This window comes from Pseudorca crassidens, chromosome 15 (genome assembly GCF_039906515.1).
Source record: "Pseudorca crassidens isolate mPseCra1 chromosome 15, mPseCra1.hap1, whole genome shotgun sequence".
In the NCBI taxonomy this organism is placed as follows: domain Eukaryota; kingdom Metazoa; phylum Chordata; class Mammalia; order Artiodactyla; family Delphinidae; genus Pseudorca; species Pseudorca crassidens.
In genome coordinates, this window is record NC_090310.1 from 9,972,693 (window position 1) to 9,988,041 (window position 15,349).

General features: G+C 39.7%; 1 protein-coding gene across 9 annotated transcripts in view; it reads left to right on the forward strand.

Moving 5' to 3' along the window:
- GTF2I (general transcription factor IIi) overlaps window positions 1-15,349 on the forward strand; it is a 144,140-nt gene that overhangs the window by 54,501 nt on the left and 74,290 nt on the right. For all 9 annotated transcript variants that reach the window (XM_067705947.1, XM_067705946.1, XR_010934837.1 and 6 more), the window contains one exon: window positions 11,967-12,070. In XM_067705947.1, the coding sequence (XP_067562048.1) occupies window positions 11,972-12,070 (99 nt within the window). In that variant the 5' untranslated portion in view covers window positions 11,967-11,971. Of the gene's footprint in view, window positions 1-11,966; window positions 12,071-15,349 lie in introns of those variants that run through there.

The window sequence follows — 15,349 nt, forward strand, 5'->3', positions numbered from 1 at the left end:
TTTTAAAAATAAGTAACTAAAAATTTTTTAAATTTACTTTATTTAAATTTTTGGCTGCGTCAGGTCTTTGTTGCTGTGAGTGGGATTTCTCTAGTTGCGGCGAGTGGGGGCTACTCTTTGTGGCGGAGCACAGGCTGTAGGTGCACAGGCTTCAGTAGTTGTGGCGCATGGGCTCGGTAGTTGTGGCCTGCAGGCTCTAGAGCACAAGCTCAGTAGTTGTGGCGCACGGGCTTAGTTGCTCCGTGGCATGTGGGATCTTCCTGGACCAGGGATCGAGCCCATGTCCCCTGCGCTGGCAGGTGGATTCTTAACCACTCTGCCACCAGGGAAATCCCTAATTAAATTTAAAGTTAAGTGCTGGGACTTCCCTGGTGGTTCAGTGGCTAAGACTCCACGCTCCCAGTGCAGGGGGCCCAGGTTCAATCTCTGGTCAGGGAATTAGATCCCACATGCCGCAGCTAAGAGTTTGCATACTGCAACTAAAAATCCCACATGCTGCAACTGTGGATCCCGCATGGATCAACTAAAGATCCTGCATGCTGCAACGAAGATCCCGTGTGCCTCAACTAAGACCCGACGCAGCCAAATAAATAAATATTTAAAAAAACAAAATTAAATGCTTACTCAATTTATTGAATGCTTGTGTTAAGCGCTCTGCCAGGTACTTAATAGCTTCTCATACCAACTTGTGAGGTAAGAACACATATTATTGTCATTTTCTGGATTAGTATATTTGGGATTAAAGAATCCCACAGTCAACCATATCTAATATTGGAGCTAGGACTTGTATTCAGAATTTGGCATGATTCCAAAGCTGCCATTCATAATAGCTTTGCTCTGTTGCCTGCTTTCTGTACACAATACATTAAAAAGATAAAGATGGAACTTTTAGGTCACAGTTACTTGATTTTCATTTCCTCTTCCAATTCATACAAAGTTAGAAAAAGAACAAGTGAGCCAGCTTATCAACTACCAAATGTTTTTTAAATTTGAAGTAAGGACAAAGGGGCACATTCTTTGTGTATTGGCAGAGAAAGCTGCTACTTTTAAAAAATCTGCACTATCAATTTAAAAGTATAACTTACACATTTGTGAAAAATTTCAAACTAGTGCCAAGAAAAGTTGTGGGTCTTCCTGAATAGTTGATAAGGTGTTTGTTTGTTTGTTTGTTTCAGAGACAGTGTTTTGGCTACTGTGACACTCAGTATTGAACTTCTTTGATCCACCTTTGGGCAGATTCTCTTTCCATGCCTTCATTTTAAAAATTTTATCATTCTTCCCTTCACCTGGCTTTTTAAAAAAAGATAAAATTTAGCTATTTTTGTTAGCTGTCTCAACAGTATTTTGGAAATGGGGTGGAGAGGGTATAAAGTTTTAAGTATAAAAATAAACACACTTGGAGATCATTTCAAATCTTAACCTTTCAAATGTATTTTGTTTCTTCTCGAGAGATCACTTGGTGTTTACTGATAAAATTACCAGCTTTATTTCAGCAGAAAGAAAAATTTTAGTATCTTAAAATGTAAGCATAGCCTGCTATGAAAACTTAAAAGCCTTGACTTTTAAAAATCAATCTTGATCAAAGGTTTGTTTTAGGGATTTCTAATTTTCTTTCTAAATGGTCTCTTTGGCTCTATTTCTCTTGTTTGCTGAGGTGTATATGTTAAATATATGTGTTACCATATTAATATAAATTGTGATACTTTGTATTCTTTTATTAAATGTTTGTAAAATGGAACCTCTGACGAAACACCAACCTAATTTATTCCCTTTGAAAATACCTATTAAGCCTATAGAGATAAACTCTTAGAGATGCATATTAAAATATTCCTCTGTGTTAATAGGCAAGGAATAAGGAAATTCTGGGAGTTACAGGTTCTAGTGTAGTCTCTGGCAAACTGATCTTATCCAAAATATTCTGTCCACTTCTGGGACATTGCCTGGACAAACTAGAGAATATCTTGAGAATGGTGCCGCTGAGGAATATTTTGGAAATCATGTTACAGGTAAAGCACAGGACAAACTGGGGATGCTTGGTTTGGAGAAGAGAATTATGGAGCACGATGCATTGAAAGGGCTCTTGTAGAAGAAGGCTCTTTTAGGAGGCAGCAGTGGCTGAGACAGATTTGTTTATTTGTTTTTAATATTTATTTATTTGGTTGCACCGGGGCTTAGTTGCTTCAGGTGGGCTCCTTAGGTGCGACATGCAGGCTTCTTAGTTGTGGCATGCGAACTCTTGGTTTTGGCATGCATGTGGGATCTGTTTCCCTGACCAGGGATCGAACCCAGCCCCCTGCATTGGGAGCGTGGAGGCTTAACCACTGTGCCACCAGGGAAATCCCTTGAATTTTCTTCTTTATCTAAGATTGTAAGTTTTGAGATTGAAATGGAGAAATGTTTGTTGCAAATAACAAAATAATAACACAAAAAAGAAATAAGACATAAATGGAATAAAAGAAGCAAGATCAGTGTTATGGGTCCCCACCCACCCCCACCTCCCACGGACTGAAGTCTGACCTGAACCTTAATTTGAAGCAGAAACACGTTGAAAATTTAGAATATTTTAGAAATCAACATAATCAGAAATATTGAGAATCTCAATTTTTTGTTAGAGTGATGATGACCTGTGTGAAAGTGTTCTAATTTATTTATCTATTTTTGGCTCCCTTGGGTCTTCGTTGCTGCACGTGGGCTTTCTCTAGTTGTGGCGAGCCAGGGCTACTCTTCATTGTGGTGCATGGGCTTCTCCTTACGGTGCCTTCTCTTGTTGCGGAGCACGGGCTCTAGGTGCGCGGGCTTCAGTAGTTGTGGCTTGGGGGCTCTAGAGTGCAGGCCCTGTAGTTGTGGCGCATGGGCTTAGTTGCTCTGCAGCATGTGGGATCTTCCCGGACTGGGGCTCGAACCTGTGCCCCCCTGCATTGGCAGGCGGATTCTTAACAACTGCGCCACCAGGAAGGTCCCTGAAAGTATTTTAGAGTTCTCTTTGACTCACTGTAAAATTTCTTTTTATTGTTTTGCTGTTCAGCATTAACGGCAAGGATCAATAAATTAAAAGCAAAAGTGTGGTCAAATAAAAACACTTACGTGGAATTAATTATGGGCTTATTTTGAGGTAGAATGGATCAGTGCAGTAAGGACACAGATGAACCTAATTCCTGAAATGGATCTCCAATAAGAAACACAAGAGGATTTTAAAGAATGGCTGGAGTCTGTTTTCAGAGACATAAAAGAAGGCATTGCTTCTATTAAACAGTAGCTGACAGGATAAAAGATAAAAAGATGAAACAGCAACAGGCCAATTAAGTTCAGCTTTGAACTTAAAGGAGAATTAAAATCAAATCAGGGAGACAAAAGATGAAGTCAAAAAAAAGTTCAGAATTGAAGAATTAAGGAAATTGAAAAAATGGGAAAGAAAATGGAACGTACTCTGGTAGCTATTATTTTTGTGTACTGGCACACTTTATCAACCCTTTTCTCCTGATAACAGTGTCCTGCTTTGCCTTTTAACTGCTTACCTTCCTATTCCACGTGGTTCTGGCTAGACTGCCAATAACAGTGTATCCCAGGTAATCTTGTTCTGACTAGCCACGTGGGCTTGGGATAGGCTCGTGGCACAAATCCCCAGAACTTTTGTGCAAAAAATATTAGGAAGATATGATAGTACACTGCCTGTAGGATCACAGTATAGGTGTGTGGTAAGCATAAAGATGCGTGTGGCCATCATTGTCTTAGGAAAGAAACCCATCTGCTCAAGAAGTGAGGCCTGCAGGGAGGGAATAGAGAGAACTCTAAGGATATCTCTTGTGTTCCTTGATCTAGCTGTGTATAGAATCAGTGCAATGTTTAGGCTGAATAGTTAAATAAAACAATAAAAATTCCTTTGTTCACTTGCGGTGGTTTGAATTGCGTATTTGTAACCTTGCAGTGTAAGATAGTTCTGGCTAATTCATAAATTGTTCTTGAAAATAGAAGACTATTATAAGTCAGTTGTGGTTCCCAGAGTTGGTGGGACTAATAAGAATGTTCTAGAATTATAAAACAAAACTTTTGTAAAAATACCAAGAAGTTGATAAGATAGGAATTTTGAAGAGCTATTATGAGAAGCTAATATTAAAAGGAAAATGAGGGAGTTCCCTGGTGGTCCTGTGGTTAGGACGCCTCACTTTTCTGCTGCAGGGGGCATGGCTTTGGCCAGGAACTAAGATCCTGCAAGTCCTGCAGCGCAGGCAAAATTAAAAAAAAAAAAAAAAAAAGGAAAATGAGAACTAATGGTAGAAGTGGGAATCTCTTTTGCCCTAAGGGCATCTGCCAATTTCACCATATGAACTTGAGTTTTGAAAACCATGTGAGATGAGAGGCTGAAATCAAAGCCCAGAATCTGCACAAAATTCAGGGGACAGATAGACCCTTCCCCTCAATAAGTTGAGACCTCAAATTGGTTAAGGCTGATTAAGAAATAAGCCAGCTTGCATCCCTATTTGTGGTCTGGGTTACCATTTCTGGGTGATTCGAGGAAACTGAAGCTTTGGATTATGGTGATCCCAGGCAGGTATTGTTCCCAGATAATAGGTCTCATATTTAAAACAGTGTTTTAATGTAAAACGACCAGCATACAGTAAAAGACAATCAGGCATACATGGGAACGAGAACCGTGAGTTTGAGCTAGAACTGTGAGAAACATCAGAAATACACCTGCAAAGACTTGAGATTTTTGAATTATCATAGACTGTAAAACAACTACCCATACTATGTTTAAAGAAATATGTCAAGCTTGAAAATCTTTAGGGAGTAGGAAACTTTAAATGTGACGTGGCAACAAATAGAAATTGTATAAATGAAAATTATAAACAAAATAAAAAACCTGATGGGTGGTTTTAAGCACAGAAGAAGGAATTAGTGAAATGGAAGATAAGTCAGAAGAAAGATAAGTCAAGAAGGAAAAATGAGAAAAATTCAGAAGAGGGTCAGAGATTTAAGGATTAGCATACATTTAGTCTGCGTCTCTGTGTAGGATAGGAGGTAGACAATGGGACAGAGACAATACCTGAAGAGATAATAGCTGAGAATTTGCCACTACTGAAAGATGACAGTCCTTAGCCCAGTGAATGATAAATGTACTGAATAAAAGGAAATGTACACTACACACACACTATACAGAGTGAAACTGTAGAAAGCCATAGACAAAGAAAACATCTTAAAAACAGCAAGGATGAGGATTGGGATTTCCTTTAAAAGAGATTCTAGATGACTTCTGACTGGCAACAATGGAAGCCGAAAGATAATGAAATAACCTCAGTGTGCTGACAGGAAGTATTTGTCAACCCAGATTCTTATCCTAGTTGAAAGTATCTTCCAACAATAAAGAATTTTTAGCAAACAGTAAGTTTGCCATTAGAAAGAAACTGTAAAGGATTAACTTTAGGCAGAAGGAAAATCTGAGATGCAAGAAAGAATGAGCAAAGAATTTCATAAATATGTATGTGGTTAAATCAAAATGAAAATTAAATTGTTCGAAACAAATAATATTGCATTTAAGAATACAGAATTAAAATACACATACACAAAAGCTGAATAATGAAGGAGCTATGTCCACATAATAGTTATCAGAATTCGGACGGTTTATGCAATGTGCAGCCATCATCAGAGGCCAGTTTAGTAACGGGCATAGGGCGCTCAGCAGATGAGCCACTCAGGAAGAGACACACATGATAAAACTACGAAAGTGTTTCTTTAGTAAGCAAAGAATTTCAGCTGCTTTAGTAATAATGAGGTATTCATAGTGATTAGGTCATAGTTCTCCAATATGTTGGTGAGACTGATGAATTTAGTGTTTTTAAACATTTCTGGTAGCAATGGGAAAATTTTAGCATTATGTATTAAGAGGTATAAAGATTTTCATGCTATGTTTCAGTATTAAATTTTTAAAATACAGAAATAAAAAGGCAAAAGCCAATTTTATGAAGATGTTGAGAGAAATTGTATGATTCCATTTCGGTGGGCTATTATGCAGCTATTTAAAGAACTTGTTCTGTAAGAATATGTAACATGACAGGTAGATGATGCTAGTTGATCATTAAGGCAAGGTCACTGTACTCATAGTGGGTTAGGCTCTTTGTAATTTTACTAATTTATTCTGAGAATCTGCATCCCAGATGTCTTGTGTATGCATTTTAACTTTACTATATCATAAAACTGTACTTCTCTGTTCCTTTTCTGTGTTCTTTTTCTCAGGCAGGCTACATTGGTACTCTGTTCTATGGGGATACTCTTGTAGCAATAATCCTTGGAGATTGGGACTTCCCTGGTGGTGCAGTGGTTAGGAATCTGTCTGCCAGTGTGGGGGACACGGGTTCAAGCCCATGTGGTCCGGTTGGATCCCACATGCCGCGGAGCAGCTGGGCCTGTGCGCCACACTACTGAGCCTGCGCTTTGGAGCCTGCGCGCCACAACTACTGAAGCCTGCGTGCCTAGAGCCCGTACTCCTCCGCAACAAGAGAAGCCACCGCAATGAGAAGGCTGCACCCCGCAATGAAGAGTAGCCCCTGCTCGCAGTAACTAGAGAAAGCCTGCGCACAACAACGAAGACCCAACGCAGCCAAATGAATAAATTAATTAAAAAAAAGAATCCTTGGAGATTGGCAGTGAAGAATGCACACACAGTTGGGATTGGCCTTTGTATCCTGGCTCATGTTCCCTTAAGTTTCTTTTCCATTTATTAGTTCATTCTTTTGCTATAGCTGCTACCGTGGTGGCTCAAGAGGTCATGAGAATTTAAAAGTTTACTCAACATAGTTTAATTTCTATAGCAATATAGTTTTTGTGATAATGGAAAAGTTCTGTATCTGTGATTCTTCACTACAAAAGTCGCTAACTACATGTGGTTGCTAAACACTTGAACTGTGGCTAAGACTACTGAGGAACTGAATTTTCAATTTTACTTAATCTCGATTAATTTCAATTTAAGTAACTACCTGTGGTTATTGGCTACCATGTTGGATAGCACATCTCTGGAGGGATACCTTCCAGCTGTTTCCTTGACTGCGGATTTTCTGCCTTGGATTATGGCCTCCTTCCTTACAAAGAGAGATCCTCATTTCTTTCCACACCACCCCTCCTTTACCAAGACAGCATCAGAGATAAGAAAATCGGGAATAAATACATTGTGGTACAAATCCCAGAAGTCGTTTTCTTGTCTAACATTGGGCTCATCTTTTTTTTTTTTTAAGTTAGTTTCCTGTAGTGCGTGTGTGTGTTTCTTTAGTATTTACTTATTTGTTCATTTTTATTTGTTTTGGCTGCAGTAGATCTTAGTTGCGGCACACAGGATCTTTGTTGGGGCACGCAGGATCTTTGTTGCAGCACGTGGGGTCTTTTTTTTTTTAACTGTGGCATGCGGACTCTTAGTTGCGGCATGCAGACTCTTAGTTGAGGCATGCATGTGGGATCTAGTTCCCCAAACAGGGATCAGACCCGGTCTCCCTGCATTGGGAGTGCGGAGTCTTACCCACTGGACCGCCAGGGAAGTCCCTGGGTTCACCTTCTGAATTGTCTCAGTTCAGTTTTTCTTCCTTCTCTGTGTTTAAAAAGATTAAAAGGGATCTACCATTTTTATATTTACTGTTTTATGAAGGACATGATCATTTTGGTCATTTTCCTTTTTGTTCTAAAGAACTAACTGTCCCATTTTAGGTACTTTACATTTTTGTTTCATGGTCACTTTATTTTTATTTTTTTTTATTTTATTTTTTTGGCTGTGCCGCGTGGCGTGCGGGATCTTAGTTCCCCAACCAGGGATTGAACCCGGACCCTGGGCAGTGAAAGCGTGGAGTCCTAACCACTGGACTGCCAGGGAGTTCCCCATGATCTATCTTTCTTTTCTTTTCTCTTCTCTTTTCTTTTCTTTTCTTTTCTTTCTTTTCCTTCTTTTCTTTCTTTCTTTTTTTTCTTTCTTTCTACCTACCTGCCTATCTATCTATCGCTGCATTGGGTCTCAGTTGTGGCACGTAGGATTTTCATTGAGGCAGGTGGGATCTTTCATTGAGGCGCATGTGGGCTCTCTGTTGTGGCACGCGGGCTCTAGTCGAGGCCCGCGAGCTCAGTAGTTGTGGAAGTGAAGGTTATTATGGAAAAATAATACGCCTTGTCCATTTTGACTGAGCCACATTTTACTATAAGTTTACTTAAAACTTATTTATCCAAGAGAAAAGAATAGGACCTAGGCTGTTACGGAAAATAATTTCTATCATCTAACCATTCTCTTGCTTGATACTGCCTTTTCTGTTTTGGGAAACAAAATTCTTTTTGTTAACAGATACGGGGATGTGTCAATTTTTTTTATTATAAAATTTTATTTCCTAAGTATGTATACTTCATTAGTTTTTTGCGGTACACGGGCCTCTCACTGTTGTGGCCTCTCCCGTTGCAGAGCACAGGCTTCGAACGGGCAAGCTCTGCGGCATGTGAGATCTTCCCGGACCGGGGCATGAACCCGTGTCCACTGTATTGGCAGGCGGACTCTCAACCACTGCACCACCAGGGAAGCCCACTTCATTAGTTTTTGATGCCCAAATCTAGCCTAGCAGTTAATTCACATGCTAACACATGGTGGAGCTAGATCACAGTTTCATTTATTTATTTATCTATCTATCTATCTATCTATTTATTTATTTATGGCTGTGTCGGGTCTTCGTTTCTGCGCGAGGGCTTTCTCTAGTTGTGGGAAGCGGGGAACACTCTTCATCTCGGTGCGGCGGCCTCTCACTATCGCGGCTTCTCTTGTTGCGGAGCACAGGCTCCAGACGCGCAGGCTCAGTAGTTGTGGCTCACGGGCCCAGTTGTTCCGCGGCGTGTGGGATCTTACCAGACCAGGGCTCGAACCCGTGTCCCCTGCATTGGTAGGCAGATTCTCAACCACTGTGCCACCAGGGAAGCCCCACAGTTTTTAATAATAGGGAAATCATCCTCTTTTTTTTTTAATTGAAATTTAGTTGATTTACAATACTATATTAATTTCAGGTGTACAACATAGTGATTCAGTATTTTTATAGCTTGTACTCCATTTAAAGTTATTATAAAATATTGACAATATTCTCCTGTGCTGTACAATATATCCTTGTAGCTTATTTAATATAGTAGTTGGTACCTTATAATCCCTTATCCGTATCTTGCCCCTCCTCCTTTCCCTGATGATCTTTAATAATAGGGAAAAGGGGGCTTCCCTGGTGGTGCAGTGGTTGGGAGTCCACCTGCCGATGCGGGGGATGCGGGTTCTTGCCCCGGTCCGGGAGGATCCCATGTGCCGTGGCGCGGCTGGGCCCGTGGGCCATGGCTGCTGGGCCTGCATGTCTGGAGCTTGTGCTCCGCAACGGGAGAGGCCACACCAGTGAAAGGCCCGCGTACCACAAACAAAAAATAATAATAGGGAAAAGATTTACATACATTTTTAGCCAAAACGATTTTTCATGCTAACAGCTCAGCATGTTCTCTAATATTGGGCCTTCAGTTAAGGAACACCCAGATGTCTTTAGTAAATTAACTTATATACACAGATTTATTTTTAGAATTTCTGTTTATGCTTCCAGTCATTAATTTTTTAGTCATCCTTTCATATTAGTTTCATTTGATTATTTGGTCTCTTGCTAAAACCTAGAATTAACCAAATTGAAAAGGGGTACTTTTTAATAGGCATCTAATTTGCATGCTATTTATAGAAAGACAGTTCTTTTAGTATTAAAATTTTTAAAAATTTGCTTTAGGGGCTTCCCTGTTGGCGCAGTGGTTGAGAGTCTGCCTGCCGATGCAGGGGACGCGGGTTCTTGCCCCGGTCCGGGAGGATCCCACGTGCCGTGGAGCGGCTGGGCCCGTGGGCCATGGCCGCTGGGCCTGCGCGTCTGGAGCCTGTGCTCCGCAACGGGAAAGGCCACAACAGTGAGGGGCCCGCATACCGCAAACAAACAAACAAACAAATTTGCTTTAGGTTTTAGCTTCTTAGAATGTCTTTATGGGATGTATTTTTGCCTTTTAATTTTTAAATTTTGATGAAATATATATGACATAAAATTTACCATTTTAACCATTTAAAAATGTACAGTCCCCCTGGCATTGAGTGCATTCACATTGTGGGTTTTTTTTATTCTATTAAAAAAAATTTTTATACATCTTTATTGGAGTATAATTGCTTCACAATGCAGTCTTAGTTTCTGTTGTACAACAAAGTGGATCAGCCATATGCATACATATATCCCCATATCCCCTCCCTCTTGAGCCTCCCTCCCACACTCCCTGTCCCACCCCTCTAGGTCATCGAAAAGCACCGAGCAGATCTCCCTGTGCTATGCTGCTGCTTCCCACTAGCTAGCTCTTTTACATTTGGTAGTGTATATACATCAATGCTACTCTCACTTCACCCCAGCTTCCCCCCCACCCCTTGTCCTCAAGTCCATTCTGTATGTCTGTGTCTTTATTCCTGCCCTGCCACTAGGTTCATCAGTACCATTTTTTTTAAGACTCCATATATATGCGTTAGCATACGGTATTTGTTTTTCTCTTTCTGACTTCACTCTGTATGACAGACTCTAGGTCCATCCACCTCACTACAAGTAACTCAATTTCGTTTCTTTTTATATCTGAGTAATATTCCATTGTATATATATATGCCGCATCTTCTTTATCCATTCATCTGTCAGTGGACGTTTAGGTTGTTTCCATGTCCTGGCCACCATAAATTGTGCTGCAGTGAACATTGTGGTACATGTCTCTTTTTGACATTCACGTTGTTGTGTGACCATCATCACTATCTATCTCCGGAATTTTTTGTCATCCCAAACTAAAACTCTGTATACGTTAAATAATAAATTGTCATTGCTCCCTCCTTCTAGACCCTGGCAACCATCATTCTACTTTCTGTCTCTATGAATTTGATTATTATAGGTAATCTCATGTGAGTGGATTACACAGCATTTATCCATTTGTGTCTGGATTATCTCATTTAGAATAATATTTTTAAGGTTCATCTATATTGTAGTATGTATCAGAACTTCATTCCTTTTTAAGGCTGAATTACATTCCATTGTATGGATAATATATTTTGTTTATTCATCTGACAGTGGACACTTTGGTTTCTACCTTTTGGCTGTTATGAATAATGCTACTGTGAACTTGAGTGTTCAAATATCTGTTCAAGTCCCTGCTTTCAGTTCTCTTGAGTATATACCCGGAAGTAGAATTGCTGCATCATGGTAAATCTGTTTAATTTTTTAGAGAGCTACCAAACTGTTTTCCACAGTGGATGTACCATTTTACACTCCTAAGAGCAGTGCACAGGGGTTCTCATTTCTCCACATCCTTGCCAGCACTTACTATTGAATGGTCTATGTGTTTGTATTTTTATAGTGCTTGAAATTCAGCTGAGCCTCTTTGCTGATGCAAAAGTATCAGACAGTGTTTTCCAAAGAGAATGTATTATAAAGGAATCTTAGCTCTTATTTGTCCTGTAGCCTATTTACTTCTTAATAAGAAAGGAGGAATTCTCTTCACCCAACCTCAGTCTACTTAACCCACTCTTGAGTAATCAGTGTGCGCATGGGAGAAAGGGGAGGTTGTGTCTATTTCCTATGTGGAACTGTGATAAACTATCACTGGATTGTGAAGTGCATCACCTCTTCCTCATTGGGAAATTTTTAAACTGGTTCTGGGTGACACCTAAATTTATTTTGGGAGGTGATGCTGACCTAGTTTTATGGAACTAAAACTAGATGGAAAGTTGGGGGTTAGATTCTCTATCTTATAGGATAACAGGAGTTTGGGGCAAATATTGATAGATTACTTGGTTTTTAAGTCTTATTTTTTCTCTTAAGCAAGAAAACTGTAAATTAGGCAATTGATGGAGGACCCTCACAGCTCTAAACATATGTTGAGCAAGACACTGAATTTCTACCACTCACTTTCCTAATACTTCTCTTTCCTAGGGATCATGGCCCAAGTAGCAATGTCTACCCTGCCCGTCGAAGATGAGGAGTCCTCGGAGAGCAGGATGGTGGTGACATTCCTTATGTCTGCTCTTGAGTCCATGGTGAGATGGCTTTGCAGTTCTATAAAGTTTTCCGTAGTTGGATAAGATTGGGCTTGTGAATGAGATTGATTTGTTTTTGTAAAACACACACTGTGTCTATTATTTTTAATAAATACATACTGTTTTTGCTTGAGTAATAGTTATGGATTTAAGCCTTTCAAATTTTATTGCATGTTTCAGAATGTTCTTAACTTATCCGAATGTGTAATTTTTTACATTTAATTTCAATTTTTTACCTCCCAGTATCTTAGGCAATCCCTTGTTTTGTAAGCATTAACTTTGAATTTAAGTGTAATATTTGAAGTTACTCAGAATGAGTTTGTATGTTATAGTGTGGTGCTGGTGTCTTATTGTATCTCTGTAAAGAACATTACCACAATTTTGGGCCATAAGAGCACATTCACTATTTTACATCTATTCTTTATTTTATTGTGCTGTGCTTCACAATTGTCTGAATTCTGTGACCTTCTACCCAATATGTAGTGTGTTAACTCTTTATTTTTAAAAAAACTTATACACATAATTGCAAAATATTAAGTAGTATTCTTTTGCTGTACTTTTATATTACTATCATGGTAGTAATTCAGTTGGCTTATCATGTTTTTCTGAATATGTATTTGAACTCATAGCTTTAAGAAACATCAGACTTAAGTATTTTCTGACACAATGAAATTATATATTCTAATATATAGAATTATATATTCTAATAGAAATAATATATTCTATTATATATTCTAATTATACATTCTACGGAGGATGCTGTGTATTTCCTGTCTTAAGCATTGACTAGTATTATATAGCATCTAACCTCACAGTTCTCAATATGACATAGTTCGTGGAATCTTTTTTGTTTTTCTGTTAGGGCATTTTTTTCTTCTTTCTGCTGTATAAGAATTAAAAAAATTATCTCCTTAAAGAAAGAAATTTTAGAATGGTTAGTGGCTATATATACTATTACTTTTTTTTTTTTTAAGTATTTGTTTATTTGGCTGCACCAAGTCTTAGTTTCATCATGTGGGCTCTTAGTTGCGGCATGTGGGATCTAGTTCCCCGACCAGGGATCGAACCCAGGCCCCCTGCATTGGGAGCATGGAGTCTTAACCACTGGACGACCAGGGAAGTCCCTACTATTACTTTTTTGTTTTTTTTTTCCTACTATAACTTTCTGACTGTCACTTATTTCTTGCTTTTGGTCATAAAGTTAGCCAAAATTTGTGGCTGTAACGTTAAATAATTCAGAGATTAAATCCTATTCTGTTGATATTAAATAATTTTCTTTAATACTACTCTCTATGTAGAATGAAATAGGGTCACATAGGACCCATTCCCTTCCTTAGAATGTCTTTATAGTTTTCTCATCTTTGGCAGAAGTAAGAGGATCTCTTCTCCTGTTCCCAGTTGTATACTGTGAAGTATAATTTATAGGTGTATAGGTCAGCTTCATCCTTCTTCCTTTGGCCCATAGATTTCTTTGATCTAATCCTTAGACAGTACATGAATCTTGCTTTACTGTTTCGTAAATACTGCCTTTGGAGACAGGGTTGTCCAACTAAGAGTGTGGATAGTGCAGCAAGAATGCACCATCATTTATCACAAGGTAAGTAAATAATAGTTCCTTACAAGTGAGCAGCCATGGTACATCTCAAAGGTATGTACCGTATAACATATCATAGAAACGTCATATAACAAAATTACAGTACAGCATTGTTTGCCGTGCTGGGAACGATTGTTGGCTCACCTCGGTCACAAGTTTTCTACTGTGGCTTTATTACAGTTCAAAAGATTTCTGATCGTGACAGTAGGTATAAAATTATTTATTTGAGATACTGTTTTTAAGCGATATTATTCAAGTAATTTCCATTTAAGAAATTAGGGGCTTCCCTGGTGGCGCAGTGGTTGAGAGTCCACCTGCCGATGCAGGGGACACGGGTTTGTGCCCCGGTCCGGGAAGATCCCACATGCCGCAGAGCGGCTGGGCCCGTGAGCCATGCCGCTGAGCCTGCGCGTCCAGAGCCTGTGCTCCGCAACGGGAGAGGCCACAACAGGCCTCTTTACGCGTACCGCAAAAAAAAAAAAAAAAAAAAAAAGAAATTAGAGGGTGGTAATTGTACAAATCAAAAACAAATGGAGGGGGCTTCCCTGGGTGGCGCAGTGGTTAAGAATCTGCCTTCCAATGCAGGGGACACGGGTTCGAGCCCTGGTCCGGGAAGATCCTACATGCCGCGGAGCAACTAAGCCCGTGCGCCACAACCACTAAGCCTGCGCTCTAGAGCCCGTGAGCCACAACTACTGAGCCTGCGCTCTAGAGCCCACGAGCCACAACTACTGAGGCCCGCGTGCCTAGAGCCCGTGCTCTGCAACAAGAGAAGCCACCGCAATGAGGAGCCCACGCACCGCAATGAACAGTAGCTCCCGCCCACCGCAGCTAGAGAAAGCCCGCGCACAGCAACCAAGACCCAACGCAGCCAAAAATAAATAAATTAAATAAATTAAAAAAACAAAAAACAAATGGAGGAAGCTGTAGTTTTCAACAAATGATGCTGAGAACATAGGTTCTTTGGGGGGGAAAAGTCTTTATTGTGCAAGTTAAACTCTAGATGAGTAAACATTTTTTAAAATTGTCATATTAAGATAAACTAAAAGACCAGAAGAAAATATGTATAATTATGTATTTAATTATGTATTCCATAAACAGCTTTTCTATGCCTAAAATCAGTGAGGCACTGTTATGCATTAATAGAGAAACACTTAACATAGTAGAAAAATAAGCTAAAGTTAGCCTAATTTACAAAAAACTGTCCAAGGTACAACACTCTAATTTATTTTATTTATTTTTATTTATGGCTGTGTTGGGTCTTTGTTGCTGCACACAGGCTTTCTCTAGTCGTGGCGAGCAGGGGCTACTCTTCGTTGCAGTGCGTGGGCTTCTCATTGCAGTGGCTTCTCTTGTTGCAGAGCATGGGCTCTAGGCACGTGGGTTTCAGTAATTGTGGCACGCGGGCTCAGTAGTTGTGGCTCGCGGGCTCTAGAGTACAGGCTCAGTAGTTGTGGCGCACGGGCTTAGTTGCTCCGCGGCTTGCGGGTGGATTCTTAACTACTGCGCCACCAGGGAAGTCCTAAAGTATCCTTTTTAAATGGTTCTGGGAAAGTTGCACAATAACATTTGCTAGGATATTGTGAGTTAGCTCTTCTAGAAGTGCAGATGGGAGTATCAACTGATAGAAACTTCTTAGAAAGCAATTTTTAGTAGGTTTTGAGAACCCTAAAAGTATTTACTTT